General features: G+C 44.6%; 1 protein-coding gene across 5 annotated transcripts in view; it reads left to right on the top strand.

Moving 5' to 3' along the window:
- Positions 1-26,712, top strand: part of meis2a (Meis homeobox 2a) — a 76,118-nt gene extending 49,406 nt beyond the window's left edge. For 3 of the 5 annotated variants that reach the window (XM_086183745.1, XM_086183744.1, XM_086183746.1), the window contains exons 9-13: positions 4,511-4,587; positions 21,057-21,115; positions 22,641-22,751; positions 23,206-23,304; positions 26,563-26,712. In XM_086183745.1, the coding sequence (XP_086039871.1) occupies positions 4,511-4,587; positions 21,057-21,115; positions 22,641-22,751; positions 23,206-23,264 (306 nt within the window). In that variant the 3' untranslated portion in view covers positions 23,265-23,304; positions 26,563-26,712. The remainder of the gene's footprint in view (positions 1-4,510; positions 4,588-21,056; positions 21,116-22,640; positions 22,752-23,205; positions 23,305-26,562) is intronic. The other 2 variants (XM_086183747.1, XM_086183748.1) reach the window with 1 other exon arrangement.
- The last annotated feature ends 683 nt before the right edge of the window (positions 26,713-27,395 follow it).

The following is a 27,395-nucleotide window of genomic DNA, read 5'->3' as shown; positions in this document are numbered from 1 at the left end:
CAACAACCACAATATTCTTTCTTTAATTGTCAGTTGTCACTCCTTTTGATGTTTATACACAGAATTAATTTGTTTTATTCTTCAATTTAAACCAGAAAATCTGTCAGCAAACCACTGCTAAAAAGCCCGATATTACAATTGTGTACAGTAAACAATCATGATGGATTCGAAAAGAATTTATTTTGTGATATCTTTTTTTGATCTCCGAGTTATGCTGATATGCATTCAGTGTCATTGTCATTTGTCACCCAAGCCAATTGTAACATTATTAACTGCAACTTGATATTTAAAATGTGCCAATCTTACCGCTGCTCCATGCAGATTCCATATTAAAAATGTCATTCCTATATTTGATTGCATTCATTTCTGACAGTGAATATTACCATCATCTTCCAGTCACTTTGATTAAAAACAAATAAGATTCCAATCAATGTGAGGGAGGCACATATGAAAGGAAATACTGGATTATTGCTGTAAAAAGTACTCTCAAACTCACAGTGAAGCCCATCAAATGCTGCTGACACGTAAAAGCATTAAAAAAGGGATTTGTGTGTAATTTATTAACTTAATAAAGGAATAAAAATGTTACAAAAAGATAAAACAACTAGATAAATAGCACCAGTCATCATCAGCAAAGTGTTGGCCATGGTTGTGGCCTAAAGAGCCAATGGCTTTGTGATTTCCTGGGAGTCATTAGCATGGAATAGGCTTGCAAGCTACTGCAACCTTGTGACCTGCTTCTATAACTCATGTCACACACTGATGATGTCATTCATCAATGGGGTCCACCAGGCGAGGGGCTGCAGGTTCAGTGAAAGGAGAGGAAAAAAGGGGGCAGAGCAGGAGAAGCAGTGGAGCTTGAATGAAACCACTGCGGATAATGATCAGTGTGTGGCTTTTTTTTTTTTTAAGAACAGCAGTAAATAGATGTTATAGGAGTGTGTGCGTGTGTGTGTGTGTGTGTGAGTTTGTAGTACAGCACACTGCAAGTTGAAGAGTAAGAAGGTCTGGTGTGAAGGAGATGATTGAGCTACCTCAGCTTGTAATGTTCAGCAGCCACAGGAGCCTTTACATCCAGCATTATCAGAGAGCACTGAGCACATCACACCCTGTAATTTAGCCAGCAGTCGACCCCCCCCCCCCAACACACACACACACACACACACACACACACACACACACACACACACACACACACACAACAGCTCAATTCTCAATGACTGGCTCCACCTGCATATGCACCGGTGTTAATGTATTGCTTTGATTTTCTTCTTCTTCTTTTTTTTTTTTTTGGTGTTCATTTTCACATCAGATTGCACGTGCACGTGTCAGGATAGTGCCGACTCAGGCTATTAACAGGCTTTAGCATAATTAACAAAGCTGTTTCGATCAGACGCCGCCCAGACAACAAACTGAAGCTGCTTATTTCGGGCTCTAATTATTTATAGACTGGCTGTTTTATGTTTTGCGGTCAATCCGCTTTTAAGGATATTGGCCTTGGTGTTTGTAACTGAACATATTGAACAGATCCAAAAGCTTGTGGGGAGATTATCAATACTATCTTTGATCTGTCTGTGTGTTTGTGTTTCATCCATTAAATAATCATGCTATATAGTCTCCCCTGGGTGGGGAGGAGGAGGAGGAGGAGGAAAAAACACATTAGAACTGGTTTATCATATTTTGTTTAATGTTTATCAGCCCATTATAGCACATTTACTCTTTTCATATCAGATTTTGTTTACGCTCATTGGGTGATTTACTGACTTTTCTTTCTTTTTTTTTTAAACTGAGGCAATTAACGTTAAGAGGTTACTCAGAGGTCTAAATAGTCGTTCTCCAATTTCACGGCTGCTGCTGCTGCCGCCACCGCCTTGTAACCACTAGGCCCACCATGCAGGCTTACTTCTCATGTCCGTCTACTGTGTGTGTGTGTGTGTGTGTGTGTGTGTGTGTGTGTGTGTGTGTGTGTGTGTGAGTGTGAGTGTGAAAATGTCATGTGCCACCACCACACACCCTTTTTTGAAGCTGGGATTTCAGAGGTCCATGCTTTAAGGAGAAGTTGCCACAACGTAAAGTGTGGGTGGCCTGCAGTCACAGCCATAAAAATGTAGGTGTGTGTATGTGTGTGTGTGTGTGTGTGTGTGTGTGTGTGTGTGTGTGTGTGTGTGTGTGTGTGTCCGTGAGAAGGCTGGGGGGGGGTGCAAGACAGAGGAGAAAGAAAGTTGAGGGCAGATGAAGAGAAGCCAATACACAGGCAACTTGTGTTTGTTGACGTGTGTAAATTTTCTTCTGTGTGTGCGTGCACGCAAGTCTTAGGGTTACAGGATCAAGGCAGACACAAGGAAGGAATAAGCGAGGGAACCAGTGAGCACTGGTGGGGGGCTGGTTGGGGGGGGGGGGGTATGAGCTGAACAAAATAGGATTTTTCTTTTTTTTTGTGTCGTGTCTATGTGGTCAGAGTAAATCTCCTTACTCAGGGGTTTTGTGCGCGAGGGGGGCTTTAACGTCCTCACTCTCCTTGATGAGACATCTTTCTTGTTTGTTCAAACCATTCATTACGTGGTGGCTGCTGGACGAGCTGCGCCGCTGGCCGGTGTATTTATCACTGGGCCAGAGCGCGCTCTGGCTGACAGTAGGCGATTGATGACCAGGTCTGGGCCTGAGAGGCTGAGGAAACCTTAATACAATGTAAATGACCCACTCCCATTTCCAATCTTAGGCTGCTCCTCTCCCTATAAACCCCCCCCCCCCCCCATACCATACCATATCCTGTGTTGGTATATCTCTGCATGTGTGTATGTTTATCTAGCGTGTGTATGCATAAGAGAGCGGGAGGGAGTTTGCTGCCCTGTTGTATTTCCAAGCATGTTTTGATCAGGACTGAGGTCACGGCTACCAAGAAGCCCAGAAGAGTGGAAGGGGGGGGGGGGGGGGTTGGTCTCAGTACACACCGAGGTATAGATATTGGACACTGTCAAGCTTTTGCATGCTATTTTGCAACATATGCATGCACTCACACACACACAGACAGACACACAACCTCACTGAAACTGCATTTTCTTCTACAGCCAAGGAAATGTCAACACCTGGCAATCACAAAAAATGTATTTCTATGCCAGCATTATCATATTTCCTTTGTTAATGATGTTAGAATATTAAAAAAGACTACATACACACGTACAAATCAGATTAATCCCTCTGTGCTGACGCGATTCAGTATTTGTTCAATCTTATTAATTGAGCACATTCCTCAAACTCGTCTCACCTTTAATTAAAATCGTCTACCTGAAAGAACACCTTCTCCCCTCTGCTGATATGAAACCTCTCTTACATCAATTATTTTGAGGGTAAAACGAGAAAATAGTTCCCGAAACTGAATTCAGTTAAGAGAAGCATTAAATTTGCTTTCTTGATGGTGTAGACGAGGAACAGAACCACGTTGTGAGGGCTGAATGTGTTTTCTTTGAAAAGGAAAGAATGTTAATGGAGCTTGCAACCACCTGAAAACAGAGAAGGATTTAGGTGTCAATTTTTTTTTAAAGGATTTTCCTTTTCCTGTGTGTTGTGATTCGCAAGTGTCACATGTATGAATACATGTGGCACTGTGCGTGTGTGTGTGCATGCGTGCGCACGCATGCTATCTCTCTATGGCGGCTGAATGAAACACATAGTGTCCCATTTGTTTGCGTGCGCTCGACTCCTAATCTGGCCCTTAAAGACATCTGTCACTGGCGATCACTGTTGTTTTGTCATGCTTCATAGCAGGCCCAGGGGGAGCACGGCAGCCCAAGGTCTGCCATTTATATCAGCCTATGTTCTCTAGATTGAACCTGACACAAATAGTATCATTGCAGCCCCGGTCACAGAATTACATTTTCAGGTAAAAATCTTGGCGAAGGCGACGGAGGAGATTTCACAGTATTTTCTTGCTTTTTCAGTACTGGTCTCCATTCAGCTGCTCTCTATGAAAGAGCCACCACCAGGATACATGTCACACATTCAAGAAAAGATATATATTCGCTTCAAAGCTGCACCCACTCATTCTGTTGCTTATATATATATTTTAAAAAAAGGATCTTCATCCTGCTTGAAAGTCTTAACAGCTTCTACATTCCTTATTTTCACTATACATTGTGCGTAGGCGAGGATGGGGATGGGGGGAGGGGCGGTTATGGAAGTTGACAGTTTTGACAAACTTGTTTGGCCAGCTCTGACAGGTTTAACACTGATGGGTGGGTTGACACGTGTATGTCGTGAATGTCTATACGGTCCAAGGGAGGGGCAGGGTTGGGTGCAGGTCATGAGAAGGCACCGTTTTGGGTTACACAATACAACTAATATAGGAACATACAGTATACATCCAGTAATAGGTAACAGTTAGGAACTTGACTGGGAGCATTCCAGCCCGTCTCTTTATGAGTGCATACACACCTGAAGATTTATGTTAACCAGTGTGTCAAAGACGCTCATACGTGTGTGTGTGTGTGTGTGTTTCGCTCTGTTTCTACAGCACCCATACCCTTCTGAAGAGCAGAAGAAGCAGCTAGCCCAAGACACAGGCCTCACCATCTTACAAGTAAACAACTGGTGAGTCAAGATTTGCTCCTGCCCTATCTCCACCACCAGCATCGCTCTGCCTTTCATTTTCAAAAGCCTTCGCCTCCCTCTCCCCACCAGCCAAGACTGCTAATACTCCTAAAGTGTGAAAACCGTTTATGTACAGCCCTCCCCGTTTCATATAGACACACACGCAGAGGTGCACGCTCACACATGCACACAGACAACCTTTGTAACATTATTATACGTAAGCTACCAGGATGTTCCGGTTATCGGCGAAGTGTTACGCGGTTAAGTCAGTGGTCTTTTGTGGATTGATGCACATGCATTCAGTTGGGATATATTTAAAGGAGAAAGGCACCAGTCATAAGCTACCCCTGCAGCCCCCACACCCACCCCACCCCACCATCCAAAAAACCATACCTAGCTCTGCTACTGGTGCCCCCACAAATGGCAAAACTGCCATCCACCCCCTCCCCTGTTTTACAGAAGCTATATGGTGGATTAAGGTTTTGGTGGCCTGGCCAGCAGGGCCTTTGTAGATGGCTTAGCACATAACTGGGGGTGGTGGATTAAATAAAATGATCACAGAAGCAAAGAAATGATACAGGAATTACTTATCAAAATACTAGCCCAGGTTTTATCTGCAGCTTAATTTTGTTCAGTACATTCTCAGGGTGATGTTCAGATTAATTGAACTGACAGGTTCCTTTCAAAATTCAGGGAAGGTATTTGCACGGATTTCAGGTCTTACACAAACTTAATTATATGGAACCCCATTTTATCATTCTAATTCCATGTAGCGGGGGTTCTATTTACAAATGACAAGTCTGTGCCTTTTATTCACAGCTTTCCTTAATATATTTATCAAAGCGGGTTCATTTACAAAGTGCTCTATCTGTTGGGTACAGGCAGGCCGACATTAACGAAGCTTTTAGGTTTATCAGACACACAGCCTGACAAGCCACCCGAGGGTCAATTGATTTTTTGGTTCTGTGATTCATTTTTTTTCTCATTTTTCCTGGATCACAATGAGAAACATGCCTGGAGAATTAGCCTGGTTTGTCAGCCTTATCTATCAGCCCCCCCCCCCTTCTTCCATCCTAACACATTCTCTCGCTCCCTCTCTCTCTGTCGCTCTCTCTCTGGCTCTCTCACCCTTCGCTTTATTCCCTTCTAGCCAAGAGAAGTCAAGCTACTTAAATTGGCCACAGGAACCGCTGTTATCAGACTTTAATGCACCCTACAGTGTGGATAGCATTTCAATTACACCAGTAACCAAAGATTAGCCCCCGCTTGCCTGTTTCATGCCTTGTGCCACCGTTTCGGGACGCCACGCACCTTACCTACAGGAGCAGAAAATTGAGTTGCCTTGCCTGTGTCATGGTGATTAATGCAGAAATAGTCTACGAACCTGGGGAGGAGTGAGAGAGGAAAGAGACATAGATAGATATATGAATAGTTCCTGCCTTCTCGGAGGCCATGAAATCCAAACCACTGAAATACCGAAGATCCATTTATAAAGAGGTCTGAAAGGATCTTGTGCTGGTTACCATCTTCATGAACATACTGTACATGCTCATGCATATACGCTTACATGGGCCTGCGGGTTATTGTTACACTTGTTAACAAAACACACCAGGCATCAATTTTCACAAATAAACCCATTCAAGAGACTGCTGACCTATGCAGGGTACATTCTGGTGGAAGTGGTCGACTTGCCCAGCAGATGAGGAAGATAAGAGGAGATGCTGTAACTCTCTTTCACCCTGTAACCAGGTGGAAACCTGGAGTCATTTTCTCTTTTTGGTTGCTGAGATGTTCCACCCAGGATATTATAGTACTGGGCCATATAAAATTCCTGTTAGAAATAAAAGCTCTTCAGATTCCTGACTGGCTTCTTGCATTGTTCTATAGTTGCCTTTGATGCATAGCTGCTGCCACATTACTGGCCAAAAAATAGAGTGCAAGAGATAGAGGTACAGAGGAAGAGAGACAGACAAACAGACAGACAGACAGACACAGAGAGAGGCAGAGGATGAGTGGGCAAGGGGGGAAAGGGAGGGAATGGTCCGCCGTCTTCGGTTTCCCCAGCTCTCCCTCGGGGAAGGGATGTGCTGAATCAGGGCTTTGTCCGCTGGCACAATTGCAGCCCGGCAAGGGCACAAGGGTGCTCTGTGTTATAGTCAATAGAGGGTGCATCTCTCTCTCTCTCTCTCTCCCTTTCTTTCTCCCTCTCCTATCCTGATCCATCAAACCTTCCTGAACCATACCCTCTTAGTGACACCTCCCTTTACCTGCAGCTCACCTGTACACACAAACCTATAGTAGACACGCTGCAGCTGCCTTGAGCCCTTTTGTCTCGGTACCAAAGGCCACACTAGTTCTATATCTTGTCCATATCATTAGCTAACAGCCTCACCTGTTTGAAGCCCACACCCCATTAGTTGTCTGATGTTAATAAGGAACAAAGGAAAAGGTTAAAGTCCACTATCTCACTGTGCTGGAGTACTTGATTACCCTGTTAATGGTACCCTCTGTGTGCCTAAGTGTGTGTGTATGTGTGTTATGCACAATATTTCTAATGGGACTCTGAGCTCTGTCCGTATGTACAGAGATAGTATGAGTGTACATTGTGTCAGGACACCATTAGTTGACCATTAGGTTGTGTGTTTGCTTACATTTGAGGCGTCACCGGTGTCACGCTAACAGAATCGAGGAATGGTCATGTTGATGTAATCACATAAAGAAAAAGATAAAAAAAAAAGTGAGGGTCATGTCAAACGTGTCATTCTAGGAAAGTGAAGTTGGTGAATATAGCAGACTCAGGTATCTGTGCACCAGAGAAGCGTTTACAGTATCTAGCGGTATATATGCCTGCCTCAGCAGCTCCCGATGTCCTGCTATCAGTCTGAGCTAAATGGGGCCTGACCAAATCCTTTCATGTCTCAGCGTCAGACCCAGCACGATGCCACAAACACACACACACACACACACACACACACACACACACACACACACCGGCTATGTTGCCCTTATTTACCACTGCAGCCATGTGCGCAAACACACACATGCTCACACTCACACACACATATACATATAAACACACAAGGTTATTACATGGGCCTGAGAGATGACACCGATGACAGATGACTGAGAGAAACAGCATCTAAAAAAAGGAAGGAAATCGTCCCCTCATTATTCCCTCATCTCACAGGCAGCCGGTTGGTTATTTTCATGTGAGAGAGAGAGGGAGAGAGAGAGAGAGAGAGAGAGAGAGTCAGTGCATGAATATGTCAGTTCTTGGCATCTATGATGACTGACTGCTGTGCCAATGGAGCACTAATAACAATAAAGAGGGCACTAAGCCATACTCTATTTTTACTTCTCTGCCTCCTCTCTACAGCCCAGAGGGAATACACACACACACACACACACACACACACACACACACACACACACACACACACACACACACACACACACACACAGGGGAGAGGCTCTAATTAGCGGCAGAAAGGAATACAATGAGTGAGTTATTAAGACACAGGGGCGGATCTTGGCCAACCTTTGCCCCCTGTCGGAGCACAGGTCACATGATAAGAGAAGGATATCCACCAGACGACGGCGCCAGGCAGCCTGTGCCCACTGAGGAGATGAAATAGGCTCAATCGCTTGCGGCCATACATGACAGGACAAGGCATGCCACCTTGGTTATATGGTCTCTGCTCCTCTAAAGAAGACAAATTCCGCTCACAAAACAGTCGTCATATCATTTGACCCACTTTTGTATTTAATTATATTTTAGGCATCTATTTAGGTTACACTTGCAATAGCATTAATAATATCAACATTTTTTGATTTGTGTCCAAGCAATGGTGGACATGCAGAATTATTATTTAGTTAGTTACGTTGAGAGTGTGGACCATTTCCTGCAGAAACAAAATTACACCCTGCTCTCTGCAGCAGCCCGCAGTTCAAGTTCAACAAAAATAGGAAGCTGCACTGCTGTTTTTGTGTGTTATTATTACAATCATGCATATAAGTTTGTATTTTTCACAGAACAAGAAAAACACAAACACATTTCCAAATTCCACTTAGCAACAATTTTTTTTCCACCCCCCCCCCCCCCCCCCACACACACACACACACACACTCTTCCTCAGTCCGATGAGACACTTAGGAACTTTTGACTTTTATGATTTTTTATGATCGTCTGGTTTGGCATGCTTACCCATCATGAAATGCAAAATAATAAGTAATATTTTCCAAATGTATCATAAAGCTATGAAACAGGCCTCTGTGTTTTTTTTTCTTCCAAAATTCTTTACAAGTATTGAAGTCTTATGAATGTCATACAGAGGTTTTTCAGCGCCCCCCCCCCCCCAAACACACACACACACACAAACTGGAAGACCAGTTGACTGAAGTTGTTGGTTATCTGTCTAACTTTGACCCAGATGGAAATGCCAGGCCTTTTTTTGGATTCAACCAGGGACTCCCAGCAGTGGCCATGTTATGCCCCTGGCTTTCTAAATATACAGCTGGAGCGTGGAGAGGTTGCGGCCGAGTGTGTGTGTTTGTGTCTCTAGTGTGTCTGTGTATGCTGGATGTGTGTATATGTGCAGAGAGAGAGAGAGAGAGAGAGAGAGAGAGAGAGAGACTACGGTGGTGCTGCCAACACAGCCATCATGATCCCTCTCATTTAGGGACCGCTAATTGGCAGTTAATTAGCAGAATTGACTCTGTTGTCAGATCCCAAGTGCCAGCCCCCCTACTAACACCCCCTACCCGCTAAGTTCATTTGATCTGGCTGCTTTCTTGATGCTGTAATAATAATCCCATTTTATCTGTTTTGGAGGAGGAGGAAACACATTTGGAGAAACATATTTTCATTATTGGCAGAATAAAAAAGACAACAGACTCTCTCTGTAATAGCATTTTGCTTTTTCCAGCAGTCGTTGAGATCTATGTCTCTGTTGACGGTGCAATCTAGACATATGCTGTGCTCACAAGCCAGGGGAGTCTTTAAACAGCTGATGCTAATGTGTGGTCCTGTGTTTATGTGTGAGTACACGGGCACCAGGCACTCAACAGGACCCACGTTATCAGACACCAGTGGCACATAACATGGCATGGACACCCAGCGTGGTCATGCAGCAGCACCAGTGCCCACACCTCTGTTATGAAAAACATGTGCCGCTTTAATAAAACTGGCACTATTGAGCAATTAGATATTTTTTTACTTGTTTTCCCATTACATGCTCAAGACTCTCCAAGGCTGTGGAATTCTCCCAGCAAAAAAAAAAAAAAAAAAGACTGCATGCAAGGAAGCCAGGCGAGGCAAGATAGAGAGCTGAAAGAGGCATTACAGAGAAAGCATTAGAGAGAGAGAGAGAGAGAGAGAGATGGGAGAAGGAGGAGGGGGTACGGAGGGGGGGTCTTTGTACTTCTCTGCTCCTTTTGGCTCTTTTATTCCTCAACAGCTTGGTTTTATTGGTGGGTCGTTTAATAACAAGGGCTCTGCGTTTGAAATGAAGTAGAGCTGCGTTTGCGTGGGCGAGCCTCCCCTTTTTTATTTTAAGATGGTAATTTCTGTACTAGGGGTTAGAACTGGAGATGGATTGAGAGAACGAGTAAGGGGATACAGGAAGAGAGAGAAAAGAGGGGAGGGCAAGAGGGTGAGAGTGTGGGAGAGGGAGAATTCAAGGAGAATACAAGGGAGGAAAGTAGGTTAATTTATTTCATTTGCAGGAGGAGAGCGAACTTAAAAAGAAAGAAAAGGTTGGTGATAGTGAGAACGAAAAGTGTAGGATGCTGTTTTCATGAACAAGTAGCTTAATGCACACGGGCAGCCACAGTAAGCCTGCCAGAATCTCCCTGTGCCTGAGGCCATCTGTGAGCAGAATAGCAATTTTATTACTTTGTCATTAAACCAATTTCACAGCCGTATTGTTTGTTAATGAGCAGCCGCAAACGAGCGAAGATGTCACTCACTAGAATAGCAGCAAGATTTGTGACCCTAGGACTCCTCGGGTCTTATTCTGCTAACCTGTACCTCATTCTTTATTCTTCTGCTCTTTTCTGCCGTCGTCTTCTTTGTTAACATCCATACTGTCATCTTCTCTCTCTCTCTCTCTGCTCATCCTCCCCCTGTTATAGGGGTCCCTGGCTCATAAAAAGGGAAACTGCTGAAGGATAAAATGCAAAGTCTATACAGTCAAGTCTCTGTTTATGAGCTTCCATTTGCCTTTAGAGCTCATTGGGACGACTGGTTTTCTCCATGGGCTTTCAGGATATGCAGTTGGAAATCCTGGGATATTGGCCTGTTATTTAGCTTGATGTGCTAACATGGCAAGTGCCAACAGAGGGACAAGGAATTCTATTTTTTTGTGAATTTGATTGCTGTAGTCTTGTATTTAAACCTCTAGTAGTTGTCGGTAGAGCGCTTTCCACCAAGACAGCCACGTGGTTAAGCTGCTGGGATGCTATATGTGTCTTTGTGGCCAGTCACTCTGTTTAGGGTTTTTACTCCGGCGGTCCGTTGGCACAGATCTGCTTGTGACTCTGAGAGAGAGAGAGAGAGCGAGAGAGCAAGAGAGAGAGAGAGAGAACCACCGAGACAGCGAGAGATTTAAACTGAGGCCCCAGAGGATCAGACAACCTGACAGAGTAGATTTGGAATAATTAGTTTTATCTGCTGAGGGAGATAGCCATAGGAGATGTGTGTTTGTGTGTGTGTGTGTGTGTGTGTGTGTGTGTGTGTGTGTGTGTGTGTGTGTGTTAGCCACAGGGTACTCCTATGTGTGGGTGGGTGGTGATATGTTGCGGCGAGTTGAATATTGTGTATGGGTGTGTGTGTAGAGGGAGGGATGAGGGTGTGTGTGTGTGGGGGGGGACTAAAAGGGATAAAGGTGACCAGGTGTAACAGAATGGCCTTGAGGGTGTGTGCGTGTGCGTGTATGTGTGTGTGTGTGTGTGTGTGTGTGTGTTGGAGCCAGCGAGGACAGGAGCTCCTTCTTAGGCTGAGCTCTTTAAACTCTGTGAACCTCTACAAGGTATTTTCTCTTTGTCCAGGCATGCTCATTCTCTTTCTCTCTGTTTTTCTTAACCTCACTCTTTCACACATGGCCTCTATCCATCTTTCTATCTGGATATAGTGACACAATGTGTAAATAATAATGCTCTTCCACTTTGCTTGATGTGGTATTATCATCAAAATAACCTCCACTGACCTTCCTCCAGTCATCTGAGACACAGACGCTCGTGTTTTCAGGTTATGAAAATGGCAGGAGAGCCGTAATCGCATCCTTAACAACACTTATTCTTACCTGTTGTGTTTTGTTTTGGTTCTTTTTTTTTTTTGAAGCTGTGTGATTCATGGCCCGATGCCCTCTGTGGCTTTGAGGTACAGGCCAATAAGCCCGTAATGGATGACCCTATAAATCCATATAGCCTTTTGTTTGCTCTAGCCCTGCTCTGCCCCAGTTCAGGCCTGTTATGGATGAGATATCAGTAAAGTCAGTGCCAAACCCTAAGAGAGGGAAAAAAGAGGAAGAGCAGGATGGGAGGGAGCCAAGACGTTCACGAAAGATAGGAATGTGGCTTCAAATCTCGCGGCTACCAAAGCCAATACTTAAGTAGGAATAAACGCCACAGATGCTATGATAAAGTTAGCATGAGGCATTAGCTGCTAACATCAACATAACAAGATGCAGAGAAGAAGACTGGGGGGAAAGGACGAGGATGAGGGGTGGGGGGCAGAAAGCGCTATGCTGTATTCCCTAATCTAGAGATTCTCCCTTCCCAGTCGTATGAATATTTATTCCTCCCATTAACAGCGATGATGTTTCAATTGGGAGCCTGTGCAGAGGGGCGGCTGACAGAAATGCCTTTTCCCTAATGGGGGAATGTGTTAACCCCCCACCCCCCCACCCCCAAAAAAGACATATCTGCTTTATCATCTTCTTGTTATGGGAGGTTTTCTTCAGCTTCCTCAAAGGTAGGAGATGAAGAAAATAGCGCATTACAGTATATGTTGGGTTTTATATTGTGGAATCTGAACCACAACAAGACAATTCTTCAAATCTTCGGGTAAAATCCTAAACAGGAAGAATCACTGATGACAGTTTCGAGCATCGACTGTCATGTGAGCTGAATCGAGTGTGGCTTTTTTGAGACGCACAGATGTTTGTATTTGTTTCAGCGCTGTCATCTATGAAGGAGGCCAGTCAAGTCTGTACACAGTCAGTGGTAGAGCTGATCTGAGAGATGCAGAGGGGGCTCGCTTCAGGCCACCAGGCACATCAGAGTCCCTGTGGTCCGCTCCAAAGTGTTATTGCTGCTTCTGCCAGCAGTCCCCTCCACAAACAGCAGCTATTTATATCACTGGCCCTGCTTCTGGGCTTTTCCGGGCCTAAACTCTACTTCTGACCGTTTGTCTGTGTTTGTGTGTGTCGTTCATGCTTATGTATGTCAAAGCAATTACGTGCAATTGAAACTCCAATTAATTATTCAATAAGGGGAGTCAGAGGCAAGCTGACAACATCTGACCGATGACTCTTGCGGTCGCGAATATGTGCCAGATGCAAGCACACTCACTCAGATACATCATGGGAAATTGTGATTGGTGGTTATAATCATTTACTCACAAACACAATCAGGAGAAGGTGAGGAAGGTGAATCCTGCTCCGAAGTCTTGCGTGTGCTCCAGTAGATGAGCTTTTAAATACCAAGGCTGAGCCTAAACCCAGGTATTAGAGAAAGATTTAGTCGATCTGCCAGGTTTAGGTGTCACTTTTTATAATGACTCAAAATTGTTTCGATTTTTGCCCTAAATCTCAGGTCACAGCATGAGGAGGAGACAAGAGAGTAGCAAGAGGATATAGAGAATAATATATGGGGGGGCGGGTTGGTAAAATGGGGACACCTTCCCTCTGCACCCGATCCTGCTCATGTATGTACAATAAAGCACATGTATGCCCACAAAGCAAAGCATGTATGTGTGTTGTTGTAAGCACAGAGCCTCTTAGCTAGTCCCCCTCATCTGCTCTTTGAGCTGAAGCCATTACAGCCCTTGTAAAGGAGGGAGAAGAGCGACGTTTGATATGAAGCAAAGGAAATAGATTGGCCTTATTTCCTGCTTGGCTGCTGCAATGCAGACACTTGTGTTGCCTAGACGATGCAGGCAATTGACACTCAATTTTGTTTGAAATATCACGCCTCTATCATGTCATTATCGTCTTCCCCTGGTAATCCACAAAGCCGCCCCTGTTTGATATCTGACAATAAGGGGGAGTCACAGAGTCGCGGAATCTCTCACTCGATTACCAGGCGGAGGAGACGAAGAGAAGGGGGGGTGAAGGATTGAGAATTAAAAGGGAGCAGAAGACGATAGAGACTTAAGAGAGGGTGAAAGAAATAGAGATGGAAAGATAGAGTGAGAGGGAAGAGACATAGAGACTAAAAAGTCACACATTTGTTTGATAGCAGTGAGATAAAAAGTATACCTGCCCTCCCCACACAGACATGGGGGGGGGGGGGGTTTAAAAAGGAAATCAGGGTGATACAGGTGGCACTCTTCAAAAAAAAAAAAACTATAACGATCATGTAAACGCTCACTGATGGGTTGGCTAGGGTAATGATAGCGCTTGATTCATCCTCTCTACTCCTCTGTGTGTGTGAGAGATAGAAAAACTGTGTGTGTGTGTGTGTGTGTGTGTGTGTGTGCGCATGTATGTGCACGTGCGTGTGTGTGTTTGTGCCTGCATCTCTCTGTTTTGTTTCTTGCTGGCCATGCATAAGAGCAGGAAGTCCTCACACCCAACCAAAAGGTGAGGAAACTAGCTTATGAGGAGTAAAGGCTACCTTCCAGCATTATAACAGTCTCTGTCATGTGCTGGAACATTTGTGTGTGTGTGTGTGTGGGGGGGGCTAATATTGACATATGTTGGATGATTTCAAACGCTCTTCAAATGAGGGAAAACACAGCTGTTGGTCCCTCAGCTCCGTAGGTAGGCAGAGAACACCTTTATGTGCACCTATGCATGTTAATCAGGTGCTGTCTTTAGGGGGAGAAGAAGGGTCTTGTTAACAAAGGAGATGTGGATCAACTCTTCCCTTAATCTCCATGTCTGCTGGTGATATTTAAAAAAAAAAAAAGGAAAAAAATTCCCATTCCCATGGCTGAGGAGCCAGCCTTTTGAGGAAAATAAGGTTAATGAAGGGAAATATTAGGGGACTGTCTGGGTGAATGTGTAAGAAGAGACAATCCAACCTGCCCCCCCCCCCCCCCCCCCCCCAAACCCATGAACATCAGAGAACAGCTAGAGCTAAGGCAAGTTAGCCACGCTGGGTTGCTACAATAAGGTCTCTTTCATACAGGTGTGTTGACGCCTGGGGCGGGTCTGGCCTCAGTCCATTCTATTCACCTTGGCTGATTTGAACAATAACTATCATATCTCTTAAAAGCGAAGGGAGGGTGAAGCGTCAAAAAAGAGATGCCTGAGAGCTGTGTCAGGGCCAAGAAAAACCCCCGCTGCTGTTGTCAGAGCTTGTTGATGTTGTAGGGAGGAAAAAACAGGCAAGTTTTTTTTCTTCTCTTTTTTAAGCTCCATAACTCCACATTTTTTCCTCTACTCATACTCTCTCCCTCCACTTCGGTACTGGATTCTGTGTTTTGCGCCGTAGGACAGAGTGTGGTGAGGAGACAGAGGAACAAAGTGCTGCTGTGTGGAGCAGCAGCTGCTACTTGCCGGATCAAAGGGGCAACAAGCATGGTCTTCCTGGCCCAATGCTTCTCTGGAGGTGTTTGACGGACAGTCAGCAGCTGGGGCTGCACAGCCCGCCATGTAGGGGTCAGGCTGCTGGACTACAAGGCCCAGGGGTGACATGCCCTTACTGGACAGGGGGAAGAGGGGAGACGGTATTAGATGGAAGGGTAAATAGAGGGGAGTTTCTTATGTTTTTCTTGTTGTTTACTGAAATTATTAAAGTATATTCCTTTCATTCGAAGAGTCTTTTGTGATGAGCCAGTGAATCCTCACTTATCCATTATAATGCATGGACGGTAGCCTGATGCTAGGGGTGAAACCATCAATGGAATAGCGTAGCACTCCACTCTGCAGCATTCTTTGGTGCTGACAGAAAATCAGAGTGAGAAAAGAGAGAGCCAGCATGCCGCAGTGCTATTGATTTATTTTAATTAGCTGCTTGTTAAATCGTGTCAGTTTGCAACACAAATATATAATTCTTTGTCTGATTTTTCCGCTTGATTCTTAATGACTTGTGCTCCTCAGCTTTTAGACAGCAAAGACTTGTGCAGCTCGATGGACAGAAATGCAAAAGTTGATCTCATAGGAATGGTTGGGTGTGCTTGTGTATGGGGGGATGCCACAAACGGGCAATGAACAGAGTAATAAAAAGGGGAAGAAAAACAGGTCAGTGAAAGTCCATGGAGGAGAGGTGAAACAGTCCCCCTTTGAGAGGCAGACAAAAGAGCGTGGAGGGGTATGGAGGCACAGTGGATGAGAGAAAGAGGGATTGGAAGAGAGAGAGAGAGAGAGACAGAGGTAAAACTATGTAAACACAGTGGCTGCCCTAAACGTGGGCCCTCTCCAACGTTCCTAAAAAACGATCCTGCCTCGCTCCACTTCACATCTGCACTAAATCAAACACTGGGGTGAGGTAATGTTCGCCCATCTCTCGACTCCTGTTTTAACTTGAAGAAAAGGGACGAGTGGATAGGAAAAACGGGAAACTCGTGTCATGTGATAAGACGAGCCTGAGGAAGCTTCCCCGTTCCGGAGCTATCTTATTTGTCCATCATCGTCATCACGGAGGAGCGGAGCCCGTCAAAAGCTCATGTGTGACGGTTTATGATAAACTCAAGATACTGTAGGTTGAGTCTGGTGGCAAGCTATGTATAAACTGTTACAAGGGGCCCGTTAGGAGCATGTGAGCTGATTCAATCAGTGTTGTTGACACTACAGTAGATCAGTGTCAGAGGTTCAGTAGCCCCAGACTGCCCCACTGTCTGACCGGACCATAATTAGTGTTTGCTTATACTAAACACACCCTCGTCATGAGGTTAATTTGCATGCACTTCCTGGTCAAAGGACACTCTGTTGTTGTTGTTTTTTTGCTGGTCTTTCTTTTTAAGGGAGAGGATCAAACTAAAGCCTTCCTCCTTTGATTCCACAGAGTCGTGTCTCAATCGCTGGGGGATTGGAATCTTTATTTCAAGTCTGAAGCGGAAGTATGGAAGCAATGAGCTTTAATAGGAACCAGAGGACTGTCATGTTTGCAAGCAATGATCTAGGATTGAGTTCAGCACGTTCTTGCTCAGATTGTGTTGCATCTAATCTTCCTGCAAAGACAGACAGAGCGCCTGTGAATTTGACGGAGAAATAGAAACTTGTTACCTTACATATGAACTCGAAAAACAGAGTGCATGCAGGTCAACCGTGAAGGTAATAAAGTGTTAATAATTTCAGAATTTGAAATCATGCTACACAAGTCGACGTTTGGCAGTTGTTTCTCAGAGAAGACGTGTTTAGTATTTCTCTCTTCGTCTCTCCTGTCTCGCTCGTCTAGCTTGGTTTCTTTCTTTCATCACAAACTCGTCAAACGAGTGACCCCACTCCTGATTGGCTGGGTTCCCTCAGATCTCTACTGCAATTGGCCAGCAGAGCAGTGAGTCTCTCTCTCTCTCTCTTTCTCATCTCCCTCCCTCTCACGCTCTCTCTCTCGGCTGCGCTCCAGGGTAGGGTGGTTTGGCATGACGATTTCTCAGGAAAGGAATGCTGACAACAGGAGCAAGTTACCAGGTGTGGCTTTAAAGTCAGTTAACCAGAAGCGAGACCATTCCGACAGATTGAGATGCGGAAACAAGACGAAGGAGAAGAAGAAGAAAAAAAAACCCAAACATCACAAAATACAAGCTTCAGACGGACTGGTTTGTTGTACTTTCAAGGATGATTCAGAGGCTTTGAAAATGGAGGCCAACAGGGTTCTGTTCTTTGAGTCTCATCTACTGTCTCAGACCACATACCCTCATTTCATCCACACTCACAGACACACTGGGTATAGCATAACATTGTATGCTAGCCAGGGTATTTAACAACCCACCCCCCTTGTGCATGAGCAAATATTAGTAGCCGGGGATGCCGTGTTGATCCAGCCTGGCGGAGACCCTGTGTCAAGTGGACTCCTGCTGCCTTGGCTCCATCATTCATATCTTATTTTCTTCTGCAACCTGCACAACTAAAATACTGGGAGCAATAGTAAAACCGTCCACTCTGTTTAATTATGAAGCAAACTTTCAAAGAGATGCGTTCCGTGTCTGCACATGGATTTCTACACACGTGTTGCTCATGCCATTTTAGGGCATGTCAGCGGGAAGAGCTACTGCAGACCAATTGGCAGTAGCTTTCCAAGAATGTGCTGACATATGCGCATATTGACAGACACGTGCATACATATTCACATGCACGCTCGAAAGCATAGTTAGCACTTCAACTGCACTTTTCGATATGCAACTTGAAAATGTGTTTAAGGCTTAATGGTTAGAGGAAGCCAGCCGGCCACATTAAACTGCAGTGGACCAGCGCCCCCCACTAGCTCCCACTCTCCTGGGGTAATGTACGCATTCTGAGCTGTATCCCAAGGAATGACCTCCACACGACCCCCTAACCTTGCCTTTAATTATTTGTTTGAAGACAGCATGGAGTTCCCATGCTGAGAAGTACTCTGTGTACGGTGTGTATGTGCGTTTCTGTTCGCTAACACTGAGCAGAGGCAGGCAATAATAAGCTAGACCACCAGATGTAGATAATAAAACATGGGCTTTAGTTTGGAGGTTTGTAACTAGTGTCCCCTGTGAGCCGACAGTGTTCTGGCGAGTGTATAAGGCGGTGGTTGTGGTCGTGTCCATGGTGTTGATGTGCAGATTTACAGCGCAAGAGTATATTTTAGCAAGTGGTTGGGAATTCCCTGTTGAGTCCGTGTGGTCAACCTCTGTGTCCCTCCCAGGGCCGTGGGGTCTTCACATCCATCCATCCATCCTAGTTGACTATCTCTCTCATCTCTGGAGGATTCCTGGTCGTGTTGTTCTAAGCACACACCATTAGCAGCTCACGGTTCGAGGAAAAACAGCGTTATCAGCGCAGGGTTTGATAATCTCAATTGGCTTTACTCAAACTGATAAAAGGTGCTCTAAGGCCACGGGGGGGGGGGGGGGTGTCCACGTTACCCCCACTACACACACTCCCCTTCCAAAAGTAGCACATCACCTCCTGGTTACTATGGCAACTGTTTAGCGTACAAAAACAGAACATTTGTGTGTGTTTCTGTGTAATATGGCAATGGGGTATGTTGATATATATATATATATATATATATATATATATATATATATGTATGTATATATATGTATATATATATATGTATATATGTATATATATATGTGTGTGTGTATAAAGCATATATGTGGGTGTAAATGCTGATATATGGATATATGAAGTTGTTTCTGTCGACTTCATGTCTTAGATTAGAATGTAGAAAGACACAAGTGGTGGAAAAGGCTTTTTTAAAGGAATATCTAAGGGATAAAATGAAATTCCAAAAAGGCTCTTTGATCATATATCAGGCTCTTCAATTCGCGGAATTTCACTTTGCACTCACGGGGAAGCTTATGGGCAAATTTAGCACCTGGAAAGAACATTCCTAATATTATGTGTTTATGGTTATGTTCCAGAATATGTAAGAGTGCACGTGTTAGGGTTTTTTCTTTCCTCAATGGTGTGTCTACAGAGAGTGTACTCTAAGTTTGTACTCTGAGCTGAAAGAGAGGGAGTGTAATACCGAGAATGGCTTAGAGTTTACTCGCTCAGCTGGTTTTGATGCTGGAAGCATCCTTTTCACTGAAGCACCGTAGGTATTTGCTTTGTCCTCTTGGTTCTAACGAGAGAAATATTTTCCTTCACAGATAATAAAACTTAATCCTCATTCCTTCAGTAAATCACCTATCATGTATTTAAATCTTATAATTTCTTATCCAACTATCTCAGTCATGTACCACACCTCCCTTCTCCCTCTGTCGTTCTTACTTATTTTCATTTGGATGTGTTTCATCTTTTTTTTCTCAGGGGCCCGTGGCACCCCTGCGTACTTGCACTCTGGATGCCCCCTGGCAAATGAGCACCGTGTCTCTCTCTCTCTCGTTTTTTTTTTTCCCCCGACCGTGCATTTTGTACATTTAACCATGTCACTTTGAGCCGGGCAGATTACAGGCGTTTAAGTTCATTGGAGAAGGTAAGGGCAGGTATCGGGGCTTCATGGGGGATTAGGAGCCCAAATTGGTTCCAGCTCTCCCTTCCTTCTAATGACCAGTTCTTTAACCATACTGATGGCGCTGTGGCCTGTATGTTCGAGGAGGGCGGAGAGCCCCCCCCCCCCCCCCGCTGCATTTTTTTGGAACCTGCATAGGTGACTTAATATCAACCACATTGTGCTGATAGTAGCGAACATCACGCTTTTTTGTACATGTGAAGAAAACAAAACAAAAAGAGCTACCAAAAAATAAAAAAAGGAAAACAGCAAATGGTTTAGAGCTCGCTGGACAAGAGTGGTCTGTTTGTGTTTGACAGCCCAGGGCATCCTCTTCCACGTTAAAAAAGGTTTTGCCCCTGGCCCACAGTCACCTCCAGATGACCTCTGGCTCTACACTGGAAAGCCACAGGAGCAAGGCCGGCTGGGGAGGCTTTGTGGAGCTGCACTTATTTGCTGCTATGGTGGTGATAAAACTTCAGACAGCCTAATTGATGGGCTCGCTGACATAACAATACCTTGTGAAAGCACGAAGTGGCCCATGCCTGGTCCTCATTTCTGGACAGCTGGAAGGGGAGCAGAACCCCCTACAATGCAGCTAGGAGTTGGGGTCCCACTGAGGGGAAGGGTGTAGTTTGAGGGGGGGGTGATGGGGAGGAATGAAAGGAACCGTTTGTATTCCTTACGTTTCTTCATTAAAATGCTTACTTTCAAATTCCAATGAGTGATAGTCCTGCAGAACTAACATAGTTTTGCAGAGCGAGTGAAGTTGGCATGCACCGGGTTCTGGTGTCTGCAAGAGAAAATAAGAGGTAGAACGGGATGTGCCACGGATGAGGGTTCCTCTGTGCCCAAGCTGCACTTAATACTTGAGGAATGTCTCCCTGGTGCCCATAGCGACCAAACGTAATCAAAAGCTTTATTAAAAGAGGGGGGAATAGATCATAAGGAACATTAAAAGTATCCCTCACTGGGTTCCCAAGTCAGCACACAATTGCCCTTTTGTTTGTTGCTGTTTTGTTGTTAGTGCCTCTCTCAAGGACTCGGTGGCTAATGTTGCCATTAAGTCATGCAAAACTGTTTTGTCTTTGTGGTGAGCTCGTGATAAATCTTTCTGTGCTTGTGAATGCTGGTTGATTTAATGTTTGTTTTCTCCTCTCTGTCTCCGCCAGGTTCATTAATGCCAGGAGAAGAATAGTACAGCCCATGATTGACCAGTCAAATCGAGCAGGTAAAAAAAAAAAAAAAAAAAAAGAAAGAAAGAAAAGAACCCCAGCCAACGTACAGTAGAATTCTCTCCCTTTTCTTTCCTCGGCACGAAGACGCTCTTTCCAAATCCTTTAACTTGCTTGCAAATCATGCTTGCAGCAACCTACCTCAAGTTACCCCGTAACACCCCCCCCTCCCCCACACATCCCCGTTAACATTTTCTCAATGTGATGTGTTCAGCAGTGGTACAGACCGTTTGCTGATTGACTCTAATTGGAGATTTCCCAGTGTAAGTGGAAAGAGAGCTATATTAGCACTCTCTCTGTGAATTACTAATTGGACACAGGAGTGCCAGAAATGCCAGCAGCAATTTATGGGTTATCTACTTTTTGAGGCAGATTTTTGCCTCAATTTCCACCCCCCACCCCCCACCCCCCGTTGTATTCCCCTAAGATCCCCCTGGAATTACTGCTTTTTAAAAAAAAAAAACAACAAAAAAATAATTCTACTAGTTAGTCAGCATATTCTAAATATCAAGTCATATTTTTAGATTAATAACGTCAATTTATTTGACTCCTGATACTCTAAAGCCTTTATGGGATTATATCTCATTATATGTACTGATTTAAAGCCTCTGCATGAACAAGTTTTCTTTCTGTAAAACAGATGAGAGATTACAGCAGACTATTTTCTCCATCACACAAAAAAAAAAAAACGCCACCCAAAACTGAGTATTGAACTGGTTTTTCTGTAATCTGTGGAATGTCACTATCTAAGCCTCATTAACAATGACATCACCAGAGAGAATCCACGTCATTTGTCGAGGAGAAAAGGCTGTTTTTTAAAAATTATTATTAAATTTCCCATTATATCAACGGTCCCCACACAACAGGTGCACTTATGAACGTAGGTGACTTGTTAGAATAAGTGCGCCCTAGTACGGAATATTTGAAAGCATGGCGTGCCAATCAACAACCTCGACAAAAACAGCATGACGAATACCTCCTTCCTAATCTTTGCGAATTACAGATTATCCAAGATAATACTGTTATAGTCTGTTTTCTAAAGACTCCAAAGTGCATTAGTTCATTAGGGCTAAACCGAAACAAAATCATGACAGATAATCAGATAATTCTTTCACAATATTGAATCACTGGATTAACATTCAGAATAAACTAGTGTATATGTCTTTGTGTACGACTGCTGTTTTGAGAACTGATCGCCTGCTGAGGCATAATGTCCTCTCAGCCTGTCAAACTGCATGCTTTCTTCTCTCAGTAGGAGAACAATGTTTCTCCTGTGAGTGTGTTTTTGAATGACAGTGGATGTGTGTGTGTGGGCGCGCGGAAGCGTGTGTGTGTGTGTGCATGAGGACCTACTGTATGCACATTCGCATGCCATGCGTCAGTCATTACGGTCCGCAAACATGAGCACAATGTCTTAAAAGTATGTTTGGGCTGGAGCTGGGACAATTGCTGATTGTCTGGTGTGTTTTCTCTTCTTCTTCCCCCCTCCCTTGTTCATGTCCACGTTTTGACTACAATCAGGTTTTCTTCTTGATCCTTCAGTGAGCCAAGGAGCAGCGTACAGTCCAGAGGGCCAGCCAATGGGCAGCTTCGTGCTGGACGGTCAACAACACATGGGGATCCGACCAGCTGGTAAGTCCATCCGCCCTCTTTTCCTTCGTTTCCCCCTCCGTCATGCCTGCTATCACCAAGTTCTTCCCAGAGCTGATCAACACTGATCCTCTCATCTGTAGCATGAGATTTAGTCGCCTCAGCACAGAGCGGATCCCCAAGTCAGCCCCCGCCAACCTAATACTAACAAGTACTACACAACCACAATAACACCTCTCTTTAAAACTCCCAGACTGTCTGCTACTGCTGCTACTGCTGCTTTTCTTGCTTGTTTTTGTTCCTCAAATCAAACACATCTGGGGAAATTCCCCCACAAACAGTTATAAAAAATGGATTTGCAGGGTGCAATGCAAAATAAAAACATTTCTTCCTCTTCTTGCATTTTGTCATTTTCCACCTTTAGCTAACCCGCCTCTCTCCGCTACGATTCAAACTCCTGCTGACCTTTTTTCTGGCGTTTATCTCCTCTTTCTAGGGCCTATGAGTGGAATGGGGATGAATATGGGCATGGATGGGCAATGGCACTACATGTAACCTCCATCTTGTAAAGCAAAACGCAAAGAAAAAGGGGGAAGTAAGTACTGGGCACTTTATTTTGTTTTATTTTTACGCCTTGGGGCTGGGAGTTTTATTTATCACAAACCCTTTCCTGTCTTACCCAGACTGTCATTTTACAGGGACCCCTTACTATCAGCTTGCATGCAGGGATGTTTCAGTGTGACAATTTAAGAGGTAAAAGGGTGTGTGTGTGTGTGTCGGGGGGGGGGTGTTTGTGGATGAATTAACTTGGGAAAAAGAGGGGTTTGCCATCTTGGGACAGACAGGACCCGACTTGTGGCGCCAGAAAAACAAGAAGGACAACAGAGGAATGAGTGGAAGAAACAACCTGGCATGCAAAAATTTATTTATCACAACAGCACCATCGCTCTCCCCATCTCGGACAGCCAATGCAAATGTTGGACATTTAGGGAAAAAATAACATCTCCTGGGGAATGGGCTGACGGGGAGAAATTAAGCAGGCTCCAGTGAAGCGATAAAGAAGGAGAAGTGAAACTGTCCTCCGAGTGACATAAATCTGTCTGTGGAAGGATTGATGCCCAAATTATCTTATATGCAAAGACGGGAACACTGCAGTACATTACAGTCCCTGAGCGAGATATACGGGCCGTGGGTGACATGGCCGATCCTTCACTTGGGGTTTGGTTTGAGCTTGTGTAAAGGGAGGAATGACTGCGTGGGGGGGCTGTGTGTTTTGATTATTTTTTACTGGATGGAGACGATTTAAAGAGGGGGGGCGGGAGGTGTTGGTGGCGTTGGGGTGGGGGTGGGGGGGCTACGAGCCTGACCCGAGTCTCACAAGACAAGAGCAGAGAGGCAGAGAGGCATTGAGATAAATTTATAAGGTTGTAGATACAAGCATGGCTGCATCTAAAAAGGAGGACATCTCTTTCACAGATACAGTGTGTGTGTGTGTGTGTGTGTGTGTGTGTGTGTGTGTGTGTGTGTGTGCGCCACTCTCATTCTCTTCCTCACACACACACACACACACACACACATATATATATACAGTAAATGGTGGCAGTCTGATTAAGCCGGCCATTGCGACTCCCGCTAAGTGCCACAGTGCTGACATTTGAAAAATCAAGACGTATCACATCCCAAAGGCGGTAGGGCAGAAGAGATTTTATTTAACACCTAAACTCCCTTGCCCAATGAGGCACAATATAATAACACTTACCTTGATTAAAAGAACCCTTTATATGTAAATGGAGACTAGATTTTCCAAAGGGTCAAAGCAGCAATTCTACCGACAGAGATCATTTCACCCCTCTAGTCTTTGCATCCTCTCTCTCTCTCTCTCTCGCTCCTTCTGTTTCTCCCTGTCTCTCACTCATTTTCTCTCCCTGTCTTTCCTAATGGCAGCAGGGATGAAAAAAAAAAAGAAAGAGGGAAAATCAGGAAGCAATGTTCCCTAAAACAGCCACACAGAGACAACATTTGCTCAGGTTGGCTAATTCTTAATATGAGGCTATATAATTTTGAGACTATTTAATTACGTAACATACTTTATGCTTCATGACCAATTACATTAATAGCTTAATACAGAGGAATATTATTCTCCCTTGATTTGATTACACAGCCACACAATATGGTGTATTTGGTACTTAATTACGGCTGGCCATTGAGCAGCACTGCTGTGCCATAAGCGTGCAGTCAGCCAGCTAGCTAGCATACAGAGAGAGAGAGAGAGAGAGAGAGAGAGAGAGAGAGAGAGAGAGAGAGAGAGAGAGACTCAGTCAGTTATTGTCTTCAGATGGTTTTAGCACTCTTGTTAATAAAGAGGGGGGGGGGGTCCTCACATTTACTTAACGGAATGACTGCAGCTTACAAGATTGAAGATTACCTGCTTACAGTGTCAAAAACATCTGCAGGGCCTTTTAACGGGTGCTGCTCCAGGTTATACGGAGGTGAGGGCACCCATCATAGCCCAACACCCTGACTGATTTATTCACTTTATGACCCCAGTAGTGAGGTTTTAAGAGACTTGCTCTCGCAAACATGTGCATTTCAAATGAACCGACGTGGAAAGAGAGTATTAGAAAATGGCACAGCTTTCAACCAATGAGAATGGTCATTAATCTTGGCCTTAGCTGTCCCCCCTTTTTCTCCTCTCTCTCTTTTCTGTCCTCCTCCTCTTCCCCTCACATGGGCCCTCCAGTGTAATTTCTTAATTGCAGTGTACTAAGGTGGAGGAATGCAGAGAGTGAGCATGCTTAGTGACCTTGCAGCGACCTCTCCCCTCCTATTACAGCTTCTAATCCCCCAGGGGTTCACATTACAAAGCAGGCCAGCACAGACCCAATCCCAGACCCAGGCCCCCTGGCTCCAGCAAGGACCCCCTGCTCTCAATTGTCTTTCCCCGAGGTGCAGGCCTCTAAATCAGCTACGTTCCCATACTCCAGTCCCAGGCTTCAGGAACTACTCTCCCCGTGTCTTACTCTTTTTTTTTTTTCCTTTTTCTTTCTTTCTGCTCACAACAAACAGCCGTGTGAAAAGCTAAACAGTGGCACTGCTGAGCCAGCTCTGTGGTCCTGGTCCTGTCACAGTGTGACACATGCCAGCATGCTGAGGTCTCCACACATATGAAGTGGAGACATCAATATACCCCACCTCCTTTTCCTCTCTACTTCCTTTTATCTGTAGAACTCTGTCTTGCTGCTGTTTCCTATTCCTCCCCCCCCCCCCCCCCCACACACACACACACACACACTATGCATCGTAGAGCAGTACTTTGTTTTGCTTAAAATGTTCTCATTCATGGGTGGAACCAAACCTTTTAATGTTCCCTGTCTTGATGGATGCAGCTAACCGAGTCCTAAATTATTTAACAACTTCTTGTAGCGATTCTAAATCAAATATGTTCACAGAGGCGCGTCCCCCTGAGAGAACGCATGTTCGGTTTGTCCCTAAATTCAGCTGGGGAATCCTCTACTCCACTTGTGAAATTTTAAGCGCCTGTCCACATCAATACGGCTGGTTGCTTTTCCTCACATCCTCGAGGACAACAGTGTCTGTGGATGGCTCTCCAACCTGAGACCTGACCACAATGCTATTGGGTATTGTAAACCACTCACCATAGCCAAAAATAGCACAGAGCTATAATGTCTCTCTTTACTTGAAGGAACTAAAAGCGAAGACAGGGTGTCATAAAATGTGCCGCGCTCTTTCTAGTCGAAGTTGTGTTGAAATTGAATTAAGAATGACGTCAAAGCCGCGCTGATAAAATAGCCTGTGTAAGTCAGTTTCTTTTCTCTGTCTGTCTTCGTCTCAGGTCTCTCAGGCATGCCAGGGGAATATGTACCTCAGAGCGGTCCTATGGGCATGAGCATGGCCCCAGCTACTTACACCAACTCTCATCAGATGACCTCTCACCCTTCCCAGCTCCGACACGGACCCCCTCTCCATGCATACCTCCCAGATCACGCCCACCACCCTCATCACGCCATGCTGATGCGCGGAGGACCCTCGTTGCACCCAGGAATGACCATGTCTGCACAGAGACCCCCCTTGCTCACTCCCATTGACCCCACTACTGGAGGACCAGGCCTGGACATCCATGCCTAAAGTATAAGGGAACTTTGCTACCATGACAACAGCAGCTACTTCAAGAAAACACTTAAGAAAGAAAGCAGCAGCCCACAATAAATCCTATTTTGAGACTATTTTTAAGAATAAAGAAACAAACCCTTTTGACCAGAATTTGACACTAAAGAAACAGAATTTCAGACGAACTGTGATAATTCTTTTCTTTTCTTTCTTTTTTTTTTTTTTTTCTAACTTGTCAATTTTGTTACTTTCATCCAAAATGGAGGACCAAGCTGACAAGAACACTTTGTAAAGTCTTGGGCTTTTGGTAAAGATCAACAGAGGATGTTTTGACGTACACATGTGCAAAGAAAGGACAGACGCACATACTCAAAACACACACACACACACACACACGCACACATACACACGCAGTTTTTCCACACAAACACACACACACACACACACTATCAAGTTCAGTACACCTTCATGTGACACTTCTAAAATAAAATCACTCTGGAAGATTTAAAAAAGAAACGACAGAAAGACTCCAAGAGTTATAACTACTGTAGTATAAAA

The sequence above is a fragment of the Aulostomus chinensis genome, chromosome 17, assembly GCF_037954235.1.
Source record: "Aulostomus chinensis isolate RoL2024-O1b breed Wild chromosome 17, RoL_Achi_v1.0, whole genome shotgun sequence".
Lineage (NCBI taxonomy): Eukaryota > Metazoa > Chordata > Actinopteri > Syngnathiformes > Aulostomidae > Aulostomus > Aulostomus chinensis.
The sequence above is the reverse complement of the archived record's forward strand: the minus strand, read 5'-3'. Positions and strand labels throughout refer to the sequence as shown.